Raw genomic sequence first — 24,301 nt, 5'->3', positions numbered from 1 at the left:
AAGGTACTAGAATTTTAATACAACTACTAGTTACAACAACAGCATCGCCAACAATAGCATCTCTGATAGCATAATATTAGAATGGTAGCGAGTTATGGTAATGATGATGGATGAATGACGCCAAGAGACCACCCAAGGACTCATCGTTTCATTAGGAACTCACAGCTGATTGTATGATCATGTGACTGAACGATCATGTATGTATGTTTCTGTTTGTGTAATTGTATGAATATGTAAGTGCGTGTGTGCGTGCGTGCGTGTGTGTTTGCATGCGGATGTGTATGCGCGTTTATGCGCATGTGTTGTCGTAAACTATGGTGACAATTTTTATATTGTTCATGTTCATAGCGACTAAGCTTTCATATTGCTAGTGCTGTTTTTTTGTTTATGGCAATGTAGTAGACAACATGGTCGTTGTTGTTGCTGTTGTCGTTCCTGTTGATGTTGAATGTTGGATGGCGTCTAGCAGGGATGAGAAGGACTGTGTTGAGGGTGTAATTTTTTTGAAAGTCTAAATTTTGGAAACTTCAAAGCCTACAAAAAATTCTCCTAATGTTGCTGCTGCTGTCACAATTGATGTCATTTATAATGTTGTAGTTTATATTTTCAGAAAGAATATCAGCCGACATTCTCAAAATGTTTTTTATGGTTCGATGCTTCTAATTTATTCAATGACACACTAAACGTATCTATGCGTCTTTCTTTATAATCCATCCAAGCATCTATTCAACCAAGTATCCATGCATCCAGGAATTCATGTTCCCATGCATGCATGCAAATAATTAGGTGTGTGCAAACAGAAAATCGTTCCCGTTACTTCAGAAGAGTCAATCGATAAGAAGCAGATACAAATCGCATTGTAAACATATCGCATTATCGACTGGCACATCCCTACCTTGATGCAACATCACTACTAACACCTAGAGGGGAGATTTTTTTATAACGAATTTCAAAATATAATTTTTTTACTACAAACCATCGAATTCTCATTTAAAGTTTAATGTTTTATCACTGGCTCGTTAGTTGAGACTGTTGATTTGTTTTAATTTGTTGGCAAGGGGTTTGCCCAAGCCGAATTTAAAAAAGATTTATTATAAATTGCTAGAATCGCCATTTCAAGCATACTGTATCATGTATCAATATCATTATTTCATCTTATTATTTTTCATTTTCTTATCGTCAATCACCAATCGTCATATCAATCATCATTTTTATCACAATCATCATCTTGCCGAAGCACAATCGCCATCTTTATAACAACCTCAATTGCACTAAAATTTCCTTCAGTTCAACATTTTCTGTTCTTTTTATTTTGTTTTCGTTCAGTTTTTATTCACTTCAGTTATGTAAATGTTATTATTGAGCGAGACGATATCTCCCAAATGGTCAAAAAACAGCATGGAATTTGTAAACAACGCAATTAGTTAAATCATTTCACAAAAAATAACATCATCTGTTCACTGTCACAACATTTTCTGGGTTTTAAATAAAAAAAAATACTTTATCAAACACGCCACACAAACGCACCACACAAACACACCACACAAACACGCCACTCCCTCTCCACACACACACACACACACACACACACACACACACACACACACACACACACACACACATTGAAATCGAACGAATTAAACGACTGACATAAAGAAGCGAGCAAAAAATATAAATAAAATAACACGCCATCCTCCTCTCATCGATAGAATTCTACTATGCTACAACCACCACCAACTACCGCTACCTGCAGTACTTGAAACGTAAGTCCATGCTGGTGTTGACGATTGTGTTGATGATGATGTTGATGATGATGATGATGTTGCTAGTGGTGACGGTGATGATGATGAAAATGTTGTTGAACTAGATGTTGATGATGATCTTGCGGAAGATAATGAGGATGTGTGAGGAATTAAATATCTGTGTATATGTGAGTACTGTTGGTGTTTTAAATCTCATCCAACTTATTTGAAACCTCGGTTGTGCTAATTATACATTCAATGGTTACTTTTCAATACAACTTTGGTTTGAAATGTTTATCGTTCTTTTTGTATTGTACATTAAAAGGTTTTTGTGATTATTCATTTTAAAACTAGATTTTTTGGCTTCAATGTTTTTTTCGTGATTTTTCTTAATATTTTTTTGTAGTATTTTTTATGAAATTAACCAATTAGTCAATATTTTTCACAAATTGTTAACTTTGTTATTCGAATTAAAAATAATACATGAATTATATGTACACATTTAATGTATCTTTAACACCATTTAAAATATTATTATACCATTAACTTAACATTTATTTTTATTTTTAAACTTTTGCATAATATTTTTATTACACATTAAAAATCTCGGAAAAAATATATAAAGCTAAAACCTAAACGTTTGCACACACACACACGCACACACGCACACCACACACACACACACCACACACACAATCACTCATATATACACACATACTACACACTAACGCATACACACTCACACTCACTCATATATACACAATTACACACACAACACACACTTAATCTTGTAGAAAAAATAATAATCGATAAATGATTTACTCACAATAAATAATTTGGGTAGATGTATTGGTTTACCAGTTTACTTCTGAGATGTGAAAGTAATTGTCATGAATAATGTGATAGGATTTAAAAAGGAGACAGATGAAGAAGATGATTGCGAAGTGCTTCGCCAGTATAGGGGAGTGGCAGATGCCATTGGAAATGTATGGTGGCCAGGGGAATAGGATGAGTAATGTTCGAAACTTCGCTGGTAGTCTCAATGGCTCCCTTCCAATAAATACTGCCTGATATGCGCAGATGATTAAGGAAAATACATTCGTTACATTTCGTTCAGGAATACATACAACTGTATTAAATGGTTTCTTCACGCACGCACACACAATTGCACATATACAAATGATTATATTAACACACACACACACGCACAAACACACACATTCTTGTGTTTAAAAACATTTTATTGAAAAAAACAAGCATTTTCATCTATAACGTACCAAACTGGAAGAATTATATACATTTAAACAAATTAGAAAAACAGGTCAGTTCAACTTTGTTTCCGCATGTAAAGCCTGCGTACACAAAGTGTACACTATACATACAAAACATGTTTACGGTGTACACTCACGCACACGCAGCCTACACTTACAACGCACAACGTATGCGTGACGTGTGCGTGCATTCACATTTCCCCGTATTAAAAGTCATTGTTTGCAGTGCGCACATCAATTTGCATTATTTCGAATGAGCAAACACAACAATGAACTTCAATAGAAACAATTATGTTAGCAATAATAATAATAATAATTCTAAAAATATAATAATAATAATAATGATAGATGGCAGTAATGATAATGGTGATGATCGAAAAGTTGTTGTTGATGATGATGACGATGATTATGTTGACGATGATGTTGATGACGATGATGTTGATGTTGATGATGATGATGATTGGCATGATGGATTGTATTAATGCAGGAAAATATTTATCTCAACTATCTTCCTTCAAGAAAGATTGTTTGCCGGGGACAAATTTTTTCATTCATTCGTCATCTCAGTTCATTTTTTATTGGACCGCATGTGCGTGCGTGTGTGTGTGCGTGTGTGTGTGCGTGTGTGTGTGTGTGTGTATGTGTGTGAAAATGTAAGTTTGCGCACATGCATTTTTTGCGCTAGTGTGAGTGACAAATTCAATTATGTTGATGGCTATTTACACAGGCAGAGCATTTCATCAATCAAGCCATCACATTTTGTCTGCGCACATTTTTGTCTGGAGGTGTCTGCTGAATGAACGCATGCAGTTTATATGTAGAAATTTATATGAAAATATGAATCACACACATGCGTGTGAACATTTTTATTATTGGTATGTGTGTGTGTGTGCGTGTGTGTGTCTGCGTGCGTGTGTATGTATGTGTGTTGATGTAGTTTTGTAGACGTGTTTATTATTGATGTTATTCAATAATTAATTCATGAATATTTGATGGCGTTTATCTGTTGAATTGTTTGAGGGCTTAATTTCCCGTGCAGACATCAATAGCATCCAGGGCCAAAGACTCTTGCACTTTTATTCTCTTTCAAACTTTGGCTTGGAAATAATTTAAAATGCATCTACATTTCCTATTTTTCCTTTTGTTTCACTTGCATTGTTTCCTTATATGGTTTTCACAAAATTACCAAATTAGACATCAATAACTTTTAATGTCCGTAGATGAAACATTCAATAAACATCGAATTCATATTTTCACGCTTTTGTATTCGTATTCGTATTCACACGTATACACGTATTCGTTGTCCATCAAACACTGACCGACCACCACTGACCAACATCGACCACCACCGACCACCACTGACCACTCCTGACTACCACTAACCACCACTGACCACGCAACAATCAAACCAACAGAGGAGCCCGTCATCAACCTCCCGCCACACGATCAGAGGGTCATCCACGGAGCCACGGTCAGCTTCGTATGCAAGGCAATCGGCAATCCAATCCCGAACATCACGTGGAAAAAAGCAGGCAAGAAAATAAAGTCAATGATGAGGCAGAAGATCTATCCCATCCCACACGGATCTGTGCTCCGAATTGAGAATGTGAAATGGAAGGTTGATGATTCCTTCATTGAATGTCTGGCCGAGAATGGCAACGGACCTGCCGCGAGAACTTACGCGAGGCTTTCCGTCTATAAGGAAGATGAAAGTAGATATGTCTGTTTGTATGTTAATGTGTGTGTTTGTTTGTGCGTGCGTGCGTTTGATTGTGTTCGCACATGTTTTTTTTTCTGTTTGCGCTCTTCTTTTGTGTTTGTTTTTATTTTATGTTTGTTATCTCACATTTTTGCAATTGAAAGATGAATTACTTATTTCACGCCATTCCTTGGCTTCGTTTATTTGATTGTGTTTCTGTCTATGATGTTGTTTACTGTTCTGACTTTTTTGTATCTAATATGAAAACAAGACATGAACAATTATATCAACTGTCTTTTTATTATAAAAATATGTGTATCCAGATTATGATGATTTAGACGATAATGACCGCAGTAACAAAGGACGGTTGAAAACTGCAATGTAAACCTTTAAAAAACTGTATCATATATTTGAATATTGAGCACCGTCCACACAACTATAGAACAAATAGGACTAGAACAATTAATAATGTTCGTTATCTGCTCATCTGCACGAAGTTTTCAAGTAGTTAAATCAATTTGGTTACCTTTTAAATACGTATAAAATTTTTAACAACTGTTTGCCTAGCAGAAACAATGTTTAGGTCAAATTATTAGCATGGTCATTGTAGCAGACGTTCAAGTCAGGTGAATCCAGAAAAAATTATTCAAAAATACAATAGAAACAAAAAAGAAGATAGTCGATATGCAATATAGATTATAAGTCAACATTACACAAACATGTGAATCAAACTAATCAAAATGATGGTACACAAGACAAATAAACACACACTAAACACTCTAACACGTTGACACATAGACACACTCAAACATACATACATAAATACATACACACTCATATTTAAAAAACATACAAAAAGAAAAGAACGAAAGAGAGAAAGAGAAAAAAGAGAGAAGAAAGAAAAGATCGTGATAGAGAGAGAGAGAGAGAGAGAGAGAGAGAGAGAGAAAGAGAGAGAAAGAGAGAGAAAGAGAGAGAGAGAAAGAGAGAGAGAGAGAGAAGAAAGAAAAGATGAGATCAATTAACATTTACCTCGTGTCTTGACACCATGCGCTCATTAATCTGCGTCAATTAAAATAAATACTTCTTATTCTTTTAAAATAAATAGTACTACATCGTCTTTTCTTCTTCTTTGAAAACTTCATTCACCGCATTGAGTGGTTTTGTAAACTTTGCTTATTTGTTTGTTTGTTCGTTCGTTCGTTGTTAGTTTATGTGTTTGCTCGCTTGTATGTTCGTTTAGTTGCTAATTTGTTTGTTTGTTCGTTTGTATAATTTCTTGCTTGTTTATGGGACGATTTGGGCTGTAATCATTCAAATTGAACAGGTTTTAGCCTCCGTTTATGTACGTCGTTAATGATTTAAAGATGAATTAATAAATAAAGAGATAAAAATTTTCAAAAGAGAGCAACGATAAAGTGAACAATTACAAAACACACTCAAAGGTATTCATTTCAAGTAAGCAAATTTTGATAGGGAGTTAATCAATAAATGTAAGAAAAATGACAAACGTTGAGAAAGAAAGAAGGAGAGAAAGAAGAGAGAGAGAGAGAGAGAGAGAGAGAGAGAGAGAGAGAGAGCTAATAAAACGAAGAGAACAAAATTTTTGAAGCATTTGTTGTTTTGCATGCTGAAACAGCACCCACCCAGTTGTAGAAATAAGATAAATTGGTCCTAGACACAACAATATAAATCCTCATGTATTGATTCATACGTTTAAGCATGATTTCGCGTATGTACGTGTTGTGCGAGTGTTTAATGGTCTACGCATGCATTTGAGTAAATACGTGCTTATGTGCACAGAATTGTGTGAGGTTATAGCTCCTCTTTTGTGTTTGTTAGTATTATGTGCACTGATGTAAAATAGGAACGAATGAATGTGTGAGTTTGTATTATTGTGTTTGTGTATATATGCGTGTATGTGCATGTGTGTGTGTGTTTGTGGTGTGTGTGTCTCTTTATCACTGAGTATGAGTGTTTGTGTGTTGACGTGCAAAGAAGAAGAACATTCCATATGTGCCGTGCACTTGTTGCACTTTGGAAGGTTTAAAATAAAGTTAATGTGTGTTACGAATCTTACGATGCCAATGCCATTATTATCGCTTCAGGCATTCTTATTGTCAGGATTATTATTAACAAAGCCAATCACATCATCACATCATCACCGTCAACATCAACATCATCGCCCTGAATTATTCACTTTTATCAAGTCCCAAATAAGGTTTAATGTGAAACAGTGTGCACAGTGGATCTGTGCGGCTTATTATTATTATTATTATTATTAAAGTAAATTCGTTTCACAAACAGAAAAAGTTTCGACTTTCTTTTTTAGACAAAAACAAACTTTGACGTACAATTGTATAATTGCAGCTTCCAGCAATTCAGTCTCTCACTCCTAAGTGAGATTTTCCCTTAACACGATTTACAAAATGCAGAACCACAAGGCTATCCAGAGATCACCGAGAACCCTGAAATGAAATCAACAGAAAAAGATCGGCCAACGGACATGAAGTGTTCAGCCACAGGAAACCCACCTCCCATCATCTCCTGGTACAAGGATTACGTGCCCATCGACATCGATCCCACAAGGATGAAGTTAGAAGCTGGAGGTACGGAATCATTTCTTCCCGGTTTCTATTTAATTAATATCTGCTATGTTGATTTGTCATTATTAATTTTGTCCTTAATTCTAATAATTTTACGACACGAAGTACTAAAATGTTGATGACCTGCACTTCTATTTGTTTGTACTAATGATGCTGACATTTTTTCCAATGTTGAAATAAAAATTATGTTCGAGTAAGATACATCCTAGTAAGATAATTGCTTCAAGAACGTAAGATATAAAGATCGTAAAGATCTGAGCTCATTATTATCGGAGAAACTCAAAATAAAATTTTAACGAGTTCCTTAGAAATTTCCAGTTTTCAAGTTTTTCAAACTAATTGTAAAAATTAACCATTTTTTAAAATTTTGAATATTTATTTTATACAAGTTATTTAAGATTATTATGTTTAGAAAAAGAATTGTTAAAAAGGAAGCAAAAACAATTTATTGTTTTGCATAGCACTATGCATAGCACAGACAAACAGACAGACACAAAAACGAACGAATTCACAGACAATCAAACGAACACTTACAGGCATACAGACAGACGCACAAAGACATTTATATCTCAAATGTATTTACACACAAACAAACACACAAATGCACACACATTAAGACACGTACAAAGAGAGAAAGAAACTTACACGGACATTTAGAGAGAACGATATGATCTGACATGAACTAACCATCTGTATTGCTCAAGATGCATCTCATCATCTAATTCCACTTGCTGTTCTCTGCTAATAAATCTTATTTTTTCAATTCATTAAACATAATTTCAGACTTTATCTTCAGGAATTAAGATATTTTTTTTTAAATTATACAAACTCCACACGTCAAGATGATACATGTCAGAGCATAACTCAGAAAAAGCCACACCACTTATGACGATTGAAACATTTAGAAACATTTATGTTTTTGTTTTGTTTTAAAGTTTTGTAAATGCAGAAATTTCGTTAAATTAAGTTTATTTTTCACAACAACATAAAAATATTTTAACTTTGTTAATAATTAACACTCATTACCTAAGAAGTAATGTCTTAACTAAACACTTTGAAAAGAAACCCATTGAATCACTATTTTTGTATTTATTTTTGTTATATCATAAAAATTTGTTTCAAAATTTTTCTTGCTCTTTAAATTGCATATGTTACATGATAAAGATATAACCTCGGAATTTAATAAAAGTTTGTAAAGATATTGTGATCCAGACATACCTAGCAAGTTAACATCAATACAGTTGAATTTGAATAATGATTATTATTCTTCTTAAAAAAGAAGAATTGAAGACAAGTGTTTATTTAAATTACCATTGATACTCATATATATATATATATATATATATATATATATATATATATATATATATATATATATATATACTTTTTCAAACTTTCATCTAAATATTAAATTATCAAAAAAAAATTGAATAAAAACACTAAAAAATTGAAAAACAAGCGCATGTAAAAGAATGTTGTAAAAAAATAAGATACCTTTGATGTAATTCGGCGGGAGATTTTCATAATGAGCTCCCCTCCCAGCTCATCACCATCTCCACAAATTATCTCAACCCACCCTCTCCCAGCACACTCATTATCTCTCTCAAATCTGTAAGACGCCAGCTATTTTTCGCATTTGACAACTTTCATCTTTTTCAATTGATTAAATAATTAATACTTGAAAAAACTTTAAAACTTAGAAAAGAAATTGTTTTTTCCAGCATTTATCTGAAACACCTATATCTATTATTTAATATTAAAACGTAAATAGCAACAATTTTAAATAAATAAATAATTTGCGACAAACAACAACAACAACAATCAGGTCGACTGATCATAAAAACAGTTGAGACGTCCGATGAAGGTAAGTACGAATGTGTCGCCGAGAACAGCGTCGGTGTGGCCTACTCGTACGGGGCCAACCTCTATGTTAAAAGTCAGTTAGTTTTGTTGTTGTTTTTGTTGTTAGTCTGGTGATTTGTTGTTGTTGCTGCTGTTACTGCTTCTTTGGCTGATGCAGTTGCCGCTAATCTAGTGGCTGCTCTTGTGGTTGCAGTTGCTGTAGTTGTTTATATGCCGTATTAATTTTTATGAAATAAAGTTGGTCGTTGTTATGTTGTTAATTTTTAGTTATCTTGTGTTTGTTTTGTTGATGTTTCTGTTGACGTGATTGGTGTTCTTACAAAAGTTTGTTGTAAATGTTGCTACTGATGATAATGTTGTTTCCTGTAATTTGCGTGATGTTACTTCAGTAATTTTTTACTGAACTCAAAAGTTGTTAACAATTTTGAAATTATTGGATACATAAATTTTGAAACTACTTAAAATAACAAATATAAAGTTTTTGAAACTTTTAAAATAGGTACTATCGAAATTATTAAATGTGCCATCAAATAACACAATCATTTGAACGAACAAAAATACTTCAAGAAAAAATTTCCTTCTAAACATTCAATCATCAGACAACAAGCCTACTAACCAACCAACAAACCATCCAACCAGCCAGCCAACCAACTAACCAACCAACCAACCAACCAATCGATCGATTGACAGAACAATAATTAAAAAACTGTAAAAAACAAAAAGATAAATAGATACAACAAGATTCATCATAGCAGAATGTGATTGAAGCGGCATGTGGTGATTGTATCGTTCTCCTTAATAAGACAACTAATTTTTTTCTTTTGCGCTTCCATAAATTTTCTGTCGTAATTGGTAGCGTAAACACACATACACAAACACAAACACACATACACAAACACACTCAAACGTACATATTCACACCTACACACACACACACACACAAACACAAACAAACAAACAAAGACACTCCCACAAACATCAGACAAACACACACACACATACATACTCACTCACTTAGACATTTCAAATAAACACACACACAAAACAAACAACAAACACACTAGACATATACACAAACACACCACACACACACACACACACACACATACACACACACACACACACACATGTATAAACATCGAATTCTTGAACAATAGTCGTTTGTATAGCAGTTTGCTAATAGCAACAAAAATAACACAGTAACAGTAATAATAAGAAGAAACGGTTAAAAGTGGATAGTTGATAATAATAATAATAAACGGAAATAAATATTCTATAATAAAATAACAAAACAATAATATTACCTTATAATAAAATAAATAAATGAAAAATATCGTATGAAATAATAAAAAAAAATAAAAATATTGATAGGTAAAAATAAATAACTGAGCAGTTTGAGCGTCAGTAAACCCACGTCATTATGAATGAAGAGACACATCGAACAGCGTGTGATTGGGATGATGATGACGCCGTATGATGACGATGATTGAGTTAGATGACGATGAGGCCATGTGATATTTACAAAAACCCGATCGTTCCATGATCAAATTACGTCATCGTCATCAACTAACTTCATCATCGTCATCTTCACCATCATCTGAATTAACCTGGTCATCATCATCGTCATCTTCACCATCATATGACGTCATCCTATTATCAAATGAATTTTATAAAGGTAGAACATCTAAAGATTTTGTTGGCAATGATGAAGTTTGAGTGTTAGTGTCTGTTAAGAGTTGAAAACCTTGTTTGATTGAGATTTTTGGCTGGTGATGAAGGACGATTGCGATGATTAAACTCAAACTCGAATAAATGTACGTGCCAATAATATAAAAAATGAATATAAAATATCAAAAAAATCGAAAACTAATAAAATTTTATTGATAAATCTCGTTTTTAATATTAGCAAACATTAATCAAATCAGTAGGAGTAATTTATTATTTATTAATTAGTCGTTGAATATGTATTAGTGAATCCGTTCCAAATCGGACAGCCAATGGTAATTAGCCAACAAGTCACGTGATAATTACGGAAGTTTGTTCTACGTCATAAGTTGCTGGTTGAGTGCCTGCTTGCGTTATTCTTATCCCATTATGTTGCATTAGCTGCGTTACATTATGTCCCGTTACATTAATTGCATGACATTAAACTACATTATATAACATTAAACTCCATTACATGACATTACACAGCATTACGATTTCATTGCATTACATTACAGTTCATTACATCACCAAGCTTGTACTGTGTTGAGTTTGTTAGATCACATTACATCACATTAAAGTATGTTAAATCACATTAAGTAACGTTATATCACACCATCTAAATACTAATATTGGATTACATTAAGTAAAATAACATTACATTAAAATTACGCTACGTTGCATCAGATAACACTAAATCAAATTTAGTAACGCTAAACAACTATGCCAACATAGAGTAACATTAGATGACATCAACTAAAGTTAGATTACATTAAATAACGTTACATCACTTTAAGTAACGCTTCGTATCATCAAATGACGCTAAATCGGCACTAACTAAAGTTACATTACATTAAGTAAAGTTACATTACATTTAGCTAAGTTACATTACACTAAGTAAAGCTACATTACACTAAGTAGAGCTGAATTACATTAAGTAAAGTTACATTACATTAAGTAAAGTTACATTACATTTAGGTAAGTTACATTACACTAAGTAAAGCTACATTACATTAAGTAGAGCTAAATTACATTAAGTAAAGTTACAGTACGTAAAGTTACGTTCCATTACTTAGCGTTACATTACGTTACGGGACATAGATGGAAATATTATTAATGTTCATTACGTCTGTCTTTCTGGTGGTGGTTTGCATGCCTGCCTGCTCGCTTGCTCCAATTCGTCCGCTGTTTATTGCCAACCTGATTTAAATGATGTCGAAGATGATGAAGATGATGATGACGAGGAGGAGGATGATGAGGAAGATAACGATGAAGATGATGATCATGAGGAAGATGATGATGAAGAAGATGATGATTATGATGATGATGATGATGATGATGATGATGAATATGATGATGAGGATGATGAGGAAGATAAAGATGAAGATGATGAGGATGATAAGGAGGAAGAGGAGGATGAAGATGATGATGAGGGGGATGATGATGATGATGTTGATGATGAAGAGATGATGAGGACGACGATGATGAAAATGATTAGGAGCAAGTCGATGAGAAGAATGCTGATGACGACAACAATGATGACGACAATAATATTCATATGAGTAATAATAATAACAGCAATGATAAAATGATAAAAAAATTGAAACGACTCTGCAGATGATAGCGATGTGATTAAAATGTTGATTATTATGCTGATAACATCGTACTGGATGCGTTGATTCCGAGCTAATGGCCATTACGATATAGACAGTGAGTCACAACACATACTATTACACGATGGTGACGACGACGATGATGATGACGTTGATGGTGACGTTGGTGATGTTGACAATGGTGATAAGGACGACGATAACGTTGATGATAATGATGATGATGATGACGTTTCTTAGGAAGATTATTGTAGTGTTGATAATGATTTGTTTTTGGTCATAATGATGATGATAAAAGGCTGTTGTTGTTGTTGTTGATGATGATGATGATGCTGATGGTGATGATGATGATGATGATGATGATGATGATTAATGAATATAAGGATATGTTGATGATAACAACACTGATAATGATTATTAAAATATAAAATTGTTTAGCAGTTAAGTTTTTCAACAATACAATAAAATTGATAAAGAATTGTATAAAAAAATGTTTGAACAATCCACTTTTAGAAATTTTTCGTCTTTAAATTGTTTTGCTGGTCACATGAAAAGACTTTTTTTCTAAAAAAAAAATAAAAGCGACTTAATCGATACGAAAATTATGAATTAATTTGTAAAATGCACTGCGAAACCGAAAAGACATAGGAAGCTATCAATAAGAAATTTTAAGAAATGGTAATAAAACTTCGTTTCCAATTGTTAAACGAAAAAATAATTATAATTAAAAATAAATAAATTAAAATATTTTGAGCAACGAGAGCAATTAATTATTTTATTTAACCCCAACCTATAATTATAAATAACAACGACCATTAACAGTAACAACGACATCAATAACATCATCAACAAGAGTAACACCAACAACATCAACGCCAACAACCACAAAGACCGCATTAGGTCAGCCATTGTTCGAATAATTGCCACAATCACTCTGTTGCCGGCTGGTTAGGACGTTAGTCGCAGTAATTTCGTCATTAGGATGCTGTTTGTATTAGCCGCTGTGCTGTTAGGAGCCGACCAAAAAAAAATATTAATGTACGTAAATGTATTATTGTACAAAAAAAGAGAGAAAGAGACCTACAGAGAGAGAAAGAGAAAGAGAGAGAAAAGAGAGAGAATTTAGGACTGGTATTGTAAAATTTTTAACTGCATTCATTTAAAAATGTTTTAGGAGTGAGTTAAGTTTTTAAAAGAATTTTCAAGAATAATTAAAAACCATTGTGCGGATTTGTAGAGTAATAATTCAAGTTAGATGGAAAATTTGACGAGTTCAATGGAATAGAAATAAGTTGGCGGTCACGAGTGCAGAACCATTTTGTTGGTTTCCGTGCCGCCATTATTATTATTATTATTAATGTGACCTGATTATGACGGCATTAAAGTCAGCGAAGCCAACATTAACACTGAAGACACGTGCACATGCTAATGCCTGCTGGAAATTATAATGAGGAGAAATGATGATGAAGAGGAGGAGGAAGAGGAGAGATGAAGAGGAGGAAGAAGAGAGATGATAATGAGAAAGAGAAAAGATGAGAAGGAGAAAGTGGAAGAAGAAAAAAGAAGAAGATGATGATGATTATTAAAAGGGTAATCAAGATAATGAGGGGAGATAATGATGATGCTGATGATGATAATGAGAAAAGATGAGAAGGACGAAAAAGATGATGAAAACAGGGAAGAGGAAGAGAGACGATGATGGTGACGATGCTAGCTAAGTAGGCCCAGCAAAAAATAATGTGATAGGAATAGTTTGAAAAAGAATATGTAACGAATGTGACCAATCACTGAAATTATATTAAATAATGATGATTGGCATAAGCTAGCTGATAGCATCTCTCAATACCTTGAGGCTTGTGACCAACCCATTTGCAATATTCTACTGACGATATGTTTTCTTTAATTTTGATTCAATATCTACATTAATTCTGCTCTCTCAAACTTCTGAATATTTTAAATGTGATTTTAATACATTGTGATTTGTATTTGACTTTTCCAATTAAAAAGTTGTGTCCTACATATATATATACATTCATTTAAGCAAGTCCATAGATTGACAAATACAAATAAGTAGATAAGTAATCGAGCAAAGATTTAAAAATTAATTGAATACAATTTATACGTATATATACAAATAAATGAGTAAAAAATAAAAATATTAATACAAACACATTAAATATAAATATTGAATAGTGCACATGGGCTTGTGTGTTGTGTGTGCGTGTGTGTGTGTGAAATAATTTGTTATATTTGATTTGGTCCATCCAACATAGCATAGAGGTACGTAGAGTTTCAGAGCAAATACATCAAAAGAGAGTCAGTCAGTGTTGGCTTGATTGCTTGTTCCTATCAATGCTGCCATGTAAATAGGATGTTTGCTGTATTGCTCTATAAGCTGAAGTTGAAGGCGTATTTGTGTGTGTGTGTGTTTGCGTGTGTTTTGTTGGGGTGTATGAGAGATGGGGTGAAAAACATTTGAACATGTTTGTTCGTTTGCCAGACGGTTGTAGTGCATAGAGGTGGGTAAACGAGTTCATTTTTGTGGGTTTTTTTCATATAAGAGTTATGTGAGTTTTTTTTCTTTGCAGCTGTCTTTGATTATTTATAAATTTGATTTAGTTATTCAATTTTTTTTACATCTGAATGATTTTTTAATTCATCGAAAAATTTGCGAATTTTATCTAAAAGAGTGTTAATAAACAAACACATACACTCGTTTAACACGTTTCATAATTTCTCATTCGTATTATAGTTATTATTAATCCTATCATCATCTCCATATATCATAAAGGTTACTAAGGAATTAAAAAAATTCATCTACATTATAAAGGCCTTTATAACTAAGCAAAATATTCACAGTATTTTTTAAAAAATCATTAACACTTGTGAGTATTAAATTATCACTAAGATCATCATGGCCTGCTTTCATCATCGTCCACACATCGCAATTCATTCGTCGCCATCACGAATTAACATCCCATTCCTCATCACTGCCTCCAAGCTACTCCTTATTCTTAAAATGTCCATAACTTATTAGGAAGTTTGTGATTTCCACTCCGAAAATTCAGAGCTGGTGATGATTAGACATTTGAAAAAATGTGACATCATGCTACAAATGAGCTTCAAAAGTTTTTTAATAATTAAAACATGTTTTAGATAAAATTAAAAGTTGTTAAGTATTTTAAATGCGTATAATGTGAGTCATTAAAATTTCAAATTACAGATTTGCAATACGGTACGATACGATGCTATGTAGAGAAACAAACGAACAAAGTTAATTAAATCGGCGATAACGTGAACGGCTGCGTTCAATCAAAGAGTCCATTACAATTCATTAATTATTAATTGTCCAATTACGAACGTCCATACATTTCTTGCATTGCTACTGAAGATTTTCTCCACACAAACACACACAGAAACAGAAACACACAAGCATACATGCAAGCAAACAGACAAACATTCATACATTTACATCTTTATATTTGTATATGAATACATTTATCGCAAATAAATAATATTATATAAAGTTATATATATATATCTGTGTGTGTGTGTGTGTGTTTTTATGTTTGTGTGTGTTTGTGTGTGTATGTGTGTGTGTAAAAAAGACCAAACATGGAATGAAATGAATACACATAGTCTCAATAAATGTATCTTGAAATGCATTGATGTATACATGATGTATACCCACATACATACATACAGACATGCTTACATACAAACACACATAAATAAACCCATATATACAAACATACATGTGTGCAAACATACGATTGTAGAATGTACAGTGCACACAGATTCTACAAACAAACAGGCACTTCGTGTATTTGATTAACTTTCACGTCCTTGCTTATGTATTGTAACTCTGTTTTTTCCAATTCGTGCATGTGCATTTGACGTTTTTGATTCTTTTCTTTCAAATAGTTTCCAGTCAATACGCACGTTGGCATTGTGTAAGGAACATTTATGACGCACGCATAATTTGGTTAGTTTTTTTTTAATTTTTTCTTTTTCAAAATTTTTTTCGTCGATTTTGCGTTTGTTGCTTCTAAAGAAAATCAAAAAAAGAAGAAGAAAATGTTTTCATGCATTGCTAAATAGATTTTGACCGGTCATATTTATGCATCCGTGACGTCACGTTACGTAAAAACAAACGATTTATAATCTTTTGTTCGTAATGACGTCATTTCCCGCCAAAAATGTCGAAAAAGTGTCCTTATCGATCAATTGACGTTTCAGTCTTCCAGTTTTCTTATTTCGAAAGAAAGCATCTGCATGATTTTTCTTTCTCTTCAGAGTTCTTCTTCGATTTTTCACACTGTTCTCATACGGAGATGCTTTCATTCATTCTATCGACGCTGTCAATGTTTCCGATGTTTCCATTGTCTCTAATGCTTCCATTCCATGCCATCAACTAATTTGATAGTTTGTTGTTATCATATAAAATGTTTATAAAAAATAATTTTTAGAACGAGATAATAAAAAAATTAGCGATATTTTATAAAACCACTGCAAGAAATCAAAAATTAATGTTCAAGTGAAATTTGTTCAGCAGGCACATGTTCGTGTTCACCAAACACATGTTCATGTTCACCAAACACATGTTCACCAAACACATGTTCATGTTCACCAAACACGTCTTCGCGTTCGGTCTTCTTCTTGTCGATCGGAATGCACGTGGACGAAGGCAAGATTCAGCGATTGTTTGGCGGAAAATAATGCTTTGAAAACGTGCCTTCATAATGCAGTAACAAAACTTCCGAGACATTCAAAGGAATTTAAACACGTGGTTCTATAAATATATAAACGCTCAAGAATGTTGAGAAAACTTGTGTGAACGGAAATCATAAACAGAAATAACATGAATTAACTTGGGTTAATACTGGTCTTACAAGAAGTAATACAACATATCCAAAAAATTTTACATTTCCAAAATATTTTACAACGTTTCCAAAGTATTTTACAACATTTACAATTAAACATGTTTCATTTGTCTTATTAGAAATATAACAAATTGTGTTGGTAATAAATGCATTTTCCTCATCCAAACCGTTCTCTACGCAACGCTTTATCCAAGAAATCTTTCATGTGGTTGTAAGAGTCCCGGCAGTCATCAGGTGTGATTTCCTGGCAACATTCCAAAACACTGGTCACAAGCTCCGACTTGTTTGCACAGTTTTGTGCATTGACTGCATCTTTCAATTTAGAGGAAACTTCCACAATCGCATTTAAGTGCAGTCTACATGGGGTTAAGAAAAATAGCATTTTATTTTTTGAATATAATATTTTTCGTATTTCGTGAAAAGAACAATTGTCCATAATCAACACCGCATTTTCTAAAAAATTTTGTGTTAACGGCACTTCTAGACACAAAAAAGTAGTATAACCCGTCTCTTGGCGTTGCAGCGGAAATGGAAATATTTTTTGGCCGCACACAAGGAATAGTTTTGCAAAGTGTTACACCAAGTGGTGCTCGGCCAAGTTTTCGTCGCATGTCCTTGGTCGTACTTGTTACGAATGCGCCAGCGATTTGAATCGTTAAACTGCTTTTTCTTAATTTTTTTTTATTTTTCATGGTTTCAACTGTCGACAATTATAAGCGAAACGTGTCGAACGAACAGTAAACACACATCGAAATATACCAACTTTGGCAGCCACTTGAAGGCATACTGAACAGCATACGGAGATAGGACGACAAACGATATTGTGTTCGATGTTTATAACATGCACCAAGCCAACAGTCACGCTCATCTTGACAACAAATCTTGAAACAACAACAATAACAATAACAACAATGACAATAACATAAACAACGACAATGGCAACAACAATAACGTCAGCATAAACAACAAAATGAAATTTTTGTCCACCCGTTTGAAGACAACTTGTTACATGCTTGTTTATGTTCAGTCTTGTTGGCGTGATTGTTTTGGCTACTGCCTGTCTATATTTATGTTGGTGACTATGTTGCTCAGTTTTGTTTGCGTCACTGTTGCGTTACTATGATGTTGCAATGTTTTCATGGCAGTTTTTATAAACACTGTTCTCTTTGCTGTTCTCGTTGCTTTTTTCATAATGAATGTATTTATGCATTTAAGTTGGCTTACATCTTTGTGTGTTCTGTTTTAAATTTTTTATAGATGAAATCATTGTCAGTATAATTGAACTAAACCAAACTCAAATTAACGTACTACAGATTAAAAATAAATTAGAGTAACTAAACATAACAACAACAATTGAACATTCCAAAAAACTCACTACCAAAAATAAAATGGAATAACCAAACATTAAACTAACATATCCCACTTTAACCAAGGATCCTTCTCAACAATGTTCGCCCACGAGTTCCCTCAAGGAACAGGTAACAACATCCCGTCATAACGTTCCGGATTTTTTTTTCAATTCCTTAAAATCCTTCCTGTACAATAATTTTCCAATTATTTTTTTGAATTTTTTCTTACCTACAACCAATTTTACACCTGATTTACATACTCCCATTTATTGATTTTATAATTAATGTGATGTTGCTTTTAGTACTGTATGCATAAAATGGCTGTAATGACGAGTGTACTAATGATAATTATGATGACTTTTGTGATTGTTTGACTTAATTTTAAGTTTAAATCACCCAAAAATATTTTTATTCCGTCAATTTGTTTAGTTTGATTGAGAAACCGTTTTTTTAATCAATGCTACACTGCTATTAATTTGAATATAAAATATGAAAAAATGAGAATAAAACATCGGATATATTCATGATAATGTGGTGATTGTGTAATCGTTTGCTATTCTAAATATGAGATATTTATTTATTTATCACAACTGACCAGAGGGCCACAACGGACCACTTACCCAATCAGGAAGAAAAATATGAGATTTATATGATAATTATGATCTAACCACTGTTAGATCATCAGCAGTATCTGACGGCGTGATATCAAATGTTCAAATGTGAACCTAGATGGCTGAAAAGTTTTATGTGATAATAGAATGAATATGTGTGACTGGTTATGTGATGAAGTTTTGGCTAGGAAACAACGGAATGGCGATGTGATTATGCTGCTGTTATAAAATGAAGATTACATTGTTACAAGAATGATTAAATTCAAGCTGTCGAGACGATGATGATCCGACGACGATGATGATCCGACGATACCATAGCGCGATGTTGAGATGATGACGATGATGATGAGGGTGAAGATGATTTTGAGGACGTTGTTGATGACAATTAGTATGGAGGCGTCGTGAGGGTTAATTAGGTGGATGTAAATAAATGAGGACTACTTTCATCATCCTCACCAACATTGTCTTCTATTTCTTCGTCGTCATCATCTTCATCATCGTCATCATTGTGATTATGATTAGTGTTCATATCATCGGCTTCATCTGCTGTTATATATTTATCATTTGAATCATCAGCGTACGTACATTTATCCGAATCATCATCACTATGATTATGATTAGGATTTAGATCATCAGCAGTATCTGATATTCTTTGAATCATCCTCATTTTCTATACATTAATCAACATTTTGCCAAACTAATTTATACTAAAGTTAACTAAGATAGTTACAATTTTGTATAAGCTTTCCTCATATAAGCTCTCCACTACAGATCACCATATTGATTGTCTCAAGCAATAATTCTCACATAAAATATGCAACTTATTTTTATAGTTATATCATCGTCATTATTATCACCATTATTTTTTTTCATCACCATTTTCGTTGTCATAAAAATCACCATTAGTTTATTGTCCAACAACGACAACGACAACAACGACAACAACAACAAACAACAACAAAATGAACAACAACAACAATAATAATAATTAGTTCCTACATACCTACCAGCATTCGAACCAGCCAACCAACCAAACAGCATCCATTCATCTCGGCACGCTTGTTTTGTTTTTATTTTTCTCCAAAAAATTGTTCGATTGTCACGTACTTATGTTAACATAAAAAATGATACCATTAAGTTTTTTTTCATATAAAATATTATTTATTATATATTTCTGTGGCGTAGAAGATAAATTATCCAATGAGATATCAATCAGAGATATCAAAATCTATCAAAAGAAGATAGGAAAGAAATTAATTATAATAATTAATATTATAATAATAATTATATAAAATTAATTGAAATAAACAAAAACTTCGTAGTTTTTATTAAACAATATGCTATGTTTGAATTTTCCTTGAAGAACTAAATACCTTGCATGCGCTCAATTTTCTGAAAAAATGGACCAACATCAAATTCTTTTAAATTTAATTTGAAGAGTCATTTGTTCAATAACCCTTAGTTATTGCATGTTTATTTTGTATTTTAATACCTTAGACGTGTTCACTTGTTAAACAAAATTTTAATTTTCCATCATTGATACAAATATCAAAAACTAACAAACCAACAAACAAGCAACTATGTAATCGAACAAACGAAAAATCAAACATGCAAACAAAAACAAACAGACAAACAAAAAAGCAAACAAACAAAAAAAAACAGCTCGTCGAGTTCCGCCGCACTTCACGCTGATGAACAGGACATACCACGTGAACATGGGTGCGAACCTGAACGTCACGTGCAATGCCGTTGGCTCCCCACTGCCCAAGGTCAGATGGAGACAAGGTGACATTGACCTTACCCCGGATAACAAGGTCACTGGAGGGAGATCAGTACTTGTGCTAACTGATATAAGGTTGGATTGAATACTTTGTTGGCTTTTCATTGCTGGGCTAGGGTGGACTATTCTACACAACCACACATCTACACATAATCATTTTTTTCTATCTACGGCATATTTGCACAATAATTGTACTTGCACGTTTCATTGTAGCATTAATATCAAATTGTTGTTACCTGGATGGAAGTCAATGGTGAGAGATAATAGGTTGGTTGTATCTAACAACAACTTCACATTTCAATAGTAATTAAACGCGAACAACAACCATCAACAAACATAATGCTATTAGTGGAGAGTTTACCAATGTAACAACAACAAAAACAACAACAACAAAAACAACAACAACATCATCAACAACATCAACACCAACACCAACATCAACAACTACATCAACAACAACACCATCATCAACAACATCAACAACAACGTGATGACTGAAATATTTCTAATGATGTTTATGACGTGATGTTGTGTGCAGACAGTCTGGTACCTACAAATGCATTGCCTCCTCTGAACTTGGGAATATCGAACACGATATTGATGTGCACATTGAAGGTAATGTTTTGTTGTTGTTGTTGTTGTGTTGTTGTGTTGTTGTTGGTGATGTTTTGCTAACATTGTTGTTGATGATGTGTTTTTGTTGATGATGTTGTTGTTTTTAATGTGCTAATATTGTTTTATAGTATTTAATAATTTTAGGGTATTTTATATAATATTCATGATGTTTGCTCGCAGTCGGTGTCTTAAGTTGCTTTAATTAACCAACGAATCACATACGGTTTATGTTTTACAGTTGATTACATGAGAAGACAACAAAAACAACAGCAATAACTAAAACAAAAAAAATAATAATAAAGTAACATTTTGAAATATTAAAGAAAAATAAGAAAATTGAAAAAAATTATTAAATTAATGCAAAAAAAGAGAATTAACGCACACGTGCTGAAATTTATAACTTTAATTTCTATGTTGTCTGTTGTGCGTGTGTACGTGTGTACGTGTTTGTATGTGTTTGTATGTACATGTGTTTAAGTATGTGTACATTTAACTGTATGTTTTGTATGTATATGTGTTTGTGATTTGTGGGTTTGTACATATATCTATTGTGTGTATTTTTGTTTAAATGTGCCAGTTTGTGTTGAGTTTGTATAGATATCGGTATGTACATTGTAAGTGTGTTTGTGTGTGTGTGTGTTTGTGTGTTCGTGCGTTCATTTGGAAGAACCATTGACATCTCTTTCCTCTTTCCTGTGAGCTCACATATAATTATCTGTTTATCGCATGTGCTCCAGTGCCTAATGCTCTTTCGCAATTTGCATTATTATTATTTTGATAATGATCATCAGAGTTATCTTCATCTTTTTCTTCGTCATCGTCATCGTCTTTGTCGTCATCATCATTTTCATCGTCGTCGTCATCTTCATCATCCTACTTCATCCTACATCATCATACATCATCATACGTCATTATACGTCATATGTCTCGTAATGATCAGCGACATAATAAATAACACCACTTGTTAATGTTAATCATTATTATTATCCATTATTTTATCACTTGCATCATTGTCATCCAATCTGTTAAATACCATCTTCACTATACCAACATCTCCTCTTCCTCCTCCTCCTCATCATCATTCGTGTCATCATCTTCTTCTTCGTCATCACATCACAGCCAGCCCCATCAAATTCACCTTTCTTATCTACTCTAATGGCAGTTAATTCTGCACTCACTATGGTTGAATGATATTTAATGTATGAGTGCGTGCATCATCTTGCCTCCAGCCAACAAATCAAGACGTCGACTTCCACACATCACACAGACGCATGCGAAACCAATTGTAGGTATATACGAAATTACTGTTTATAAATTACAAGCAATCATATAGACATTTTGAGATTGATTGGAAATAAATTTTATAAACTATCATATTTTACAAACTTTTTTCTTCTATTTCATGTATATATCTCTATATAATACATATCGTATCCATGAGTAAATGGTTATGCCGAATTTTACAGAACGCATTTGAAGCAGGTACCACTGTCACCAACAATTTAACAGCGCAATAACGGCAAATATTCTACCACATGAGCTAACTAACGTACTAACAAACTCCAGCGAACATTTCACGCGTTGTTCATTCGATAAATTTGAATTGTTTACAATGAAGTTTAATTTATGAGGCTGGTGATGGGTTGGCTGTTGGCTGGTTGATCGGTCGACTATACACTCCTCTTTCAAATTCATTTCATTCAGACCTCAGCAATCTGGTTGGTCGTTTATGAATTTTTAAGCATTTTGTTATTAGGCTTGTAAACAAGCGAGTTTAAAATATTAAATAGAGAGAAAGTTAGATTAGGTAGATTAGTGGTGGCCTTACCGCTGTGTCATCATCAGTCGAGAGGTTTCATCTAATTATACAAATGACTTCTAATACTCTTCAGAATTTTCACTCTTGTAGATTTAATATCACTTAATTATTATATTACATTTCATTCATGGGTGGATTCGCTTTTGGATTAAACAATGAATGAATGGACTCGTTATGTAAATATGTAAATATGTAATGTAATGATGGTACATACAATGAATGGAGATGTATGACGATGTGTGATAGTGTGTGTGTGTGCCTGCGTGAAGTTGTGTGTGACTGTGTATGCGTGTGCGTGCGTGCTCAAAGTTGTGTGTGGATGTGTGTGTGTGTGTGTGTGTGTGTGTGTGTGTGTGTGTGTGTGTGTGTGGTTGAACTGCATTCCTAATTTTATAATAGAATAGATGACGTCATGTTAGAAATTTGTCTCTTTGGGTGTTTTCAACATTCAAAAATTTCGTAATTACTGTATGTTTTAGATGTCGTGAGATGGTAATCAGTGCTACTATTGTTAGTGTTATTATTGTTTTGAATGCTGCTGCTGTTGTTGTTGTTGATGATCTCGTTGTTGTTGATGATCTTGTCGTTGTTGATGTTGTTGTTGATGTTGTTTGTAGTGGTGTTGTTATTGTTGGAAAAATTAAATTAATAATTTAATAAACAATTTTTTTTATCATTAGTTTGAATGAAATAACCAATCTATTATCCAGAATTTATTTTAAAATCTTATTTAGGATTGCATTGGCTTT

General features: G+C 33.1%; 1 protein-coding gene across 1 annotated transcript in view; it reads left to right on the top strand.

Moving 5' to 3' along the window:
- The first annotated feature begins 4,427 nt into the window (after positions 1-4,427).
- Positions 4,428-24,301, top strand: part of HELRODRAFT_98742 (hypothetical protein) — a 35,491-nt gene continuing 15,617 nt past the window's right edge. Inside the window, exons 1-5 of the mRNA XM_009016629.1 lie at positions 4,428-4,725; positions 7,148-7,321; positions 9,144-9,254; positions 21,001-21,193; positions 21,657-21,733. Of these exons, the coding sequence (XP_009014877.1) occupies positions 4,563-4,725; positions 7,148-7,321; positions 9,144-9,254; positions 21,001-21,193; positions 21,657-21,733 (718 nt within the window). The 5' untranslated portion in view covers positions 4,428-4,562. The remainder of the gene's footprint in view (positions 4,726-7,147; positions 7,322-9,143; positions 9,255-21,000; positions 21,194-21,656; positions 21,734-24,301) is intronic.

This window comes from Helobdella robusta, assembly GCF_000326865.2.
Source record: "Helobdella robusta unplaced genomic scaffold HELROscaffold_19, whole genome shotgun sequence".
In the NCBI taxonomy this organism is placed as follows: Eukaryota; Metazoa; Annelida; class Clitellata; order Rhynchobdellida; family Glossiphoniidae; genus Helobdella; species Helobdella robusta.
This window is presented reverse-complemented; position numbering and strand designations above follow the sequence as displayed.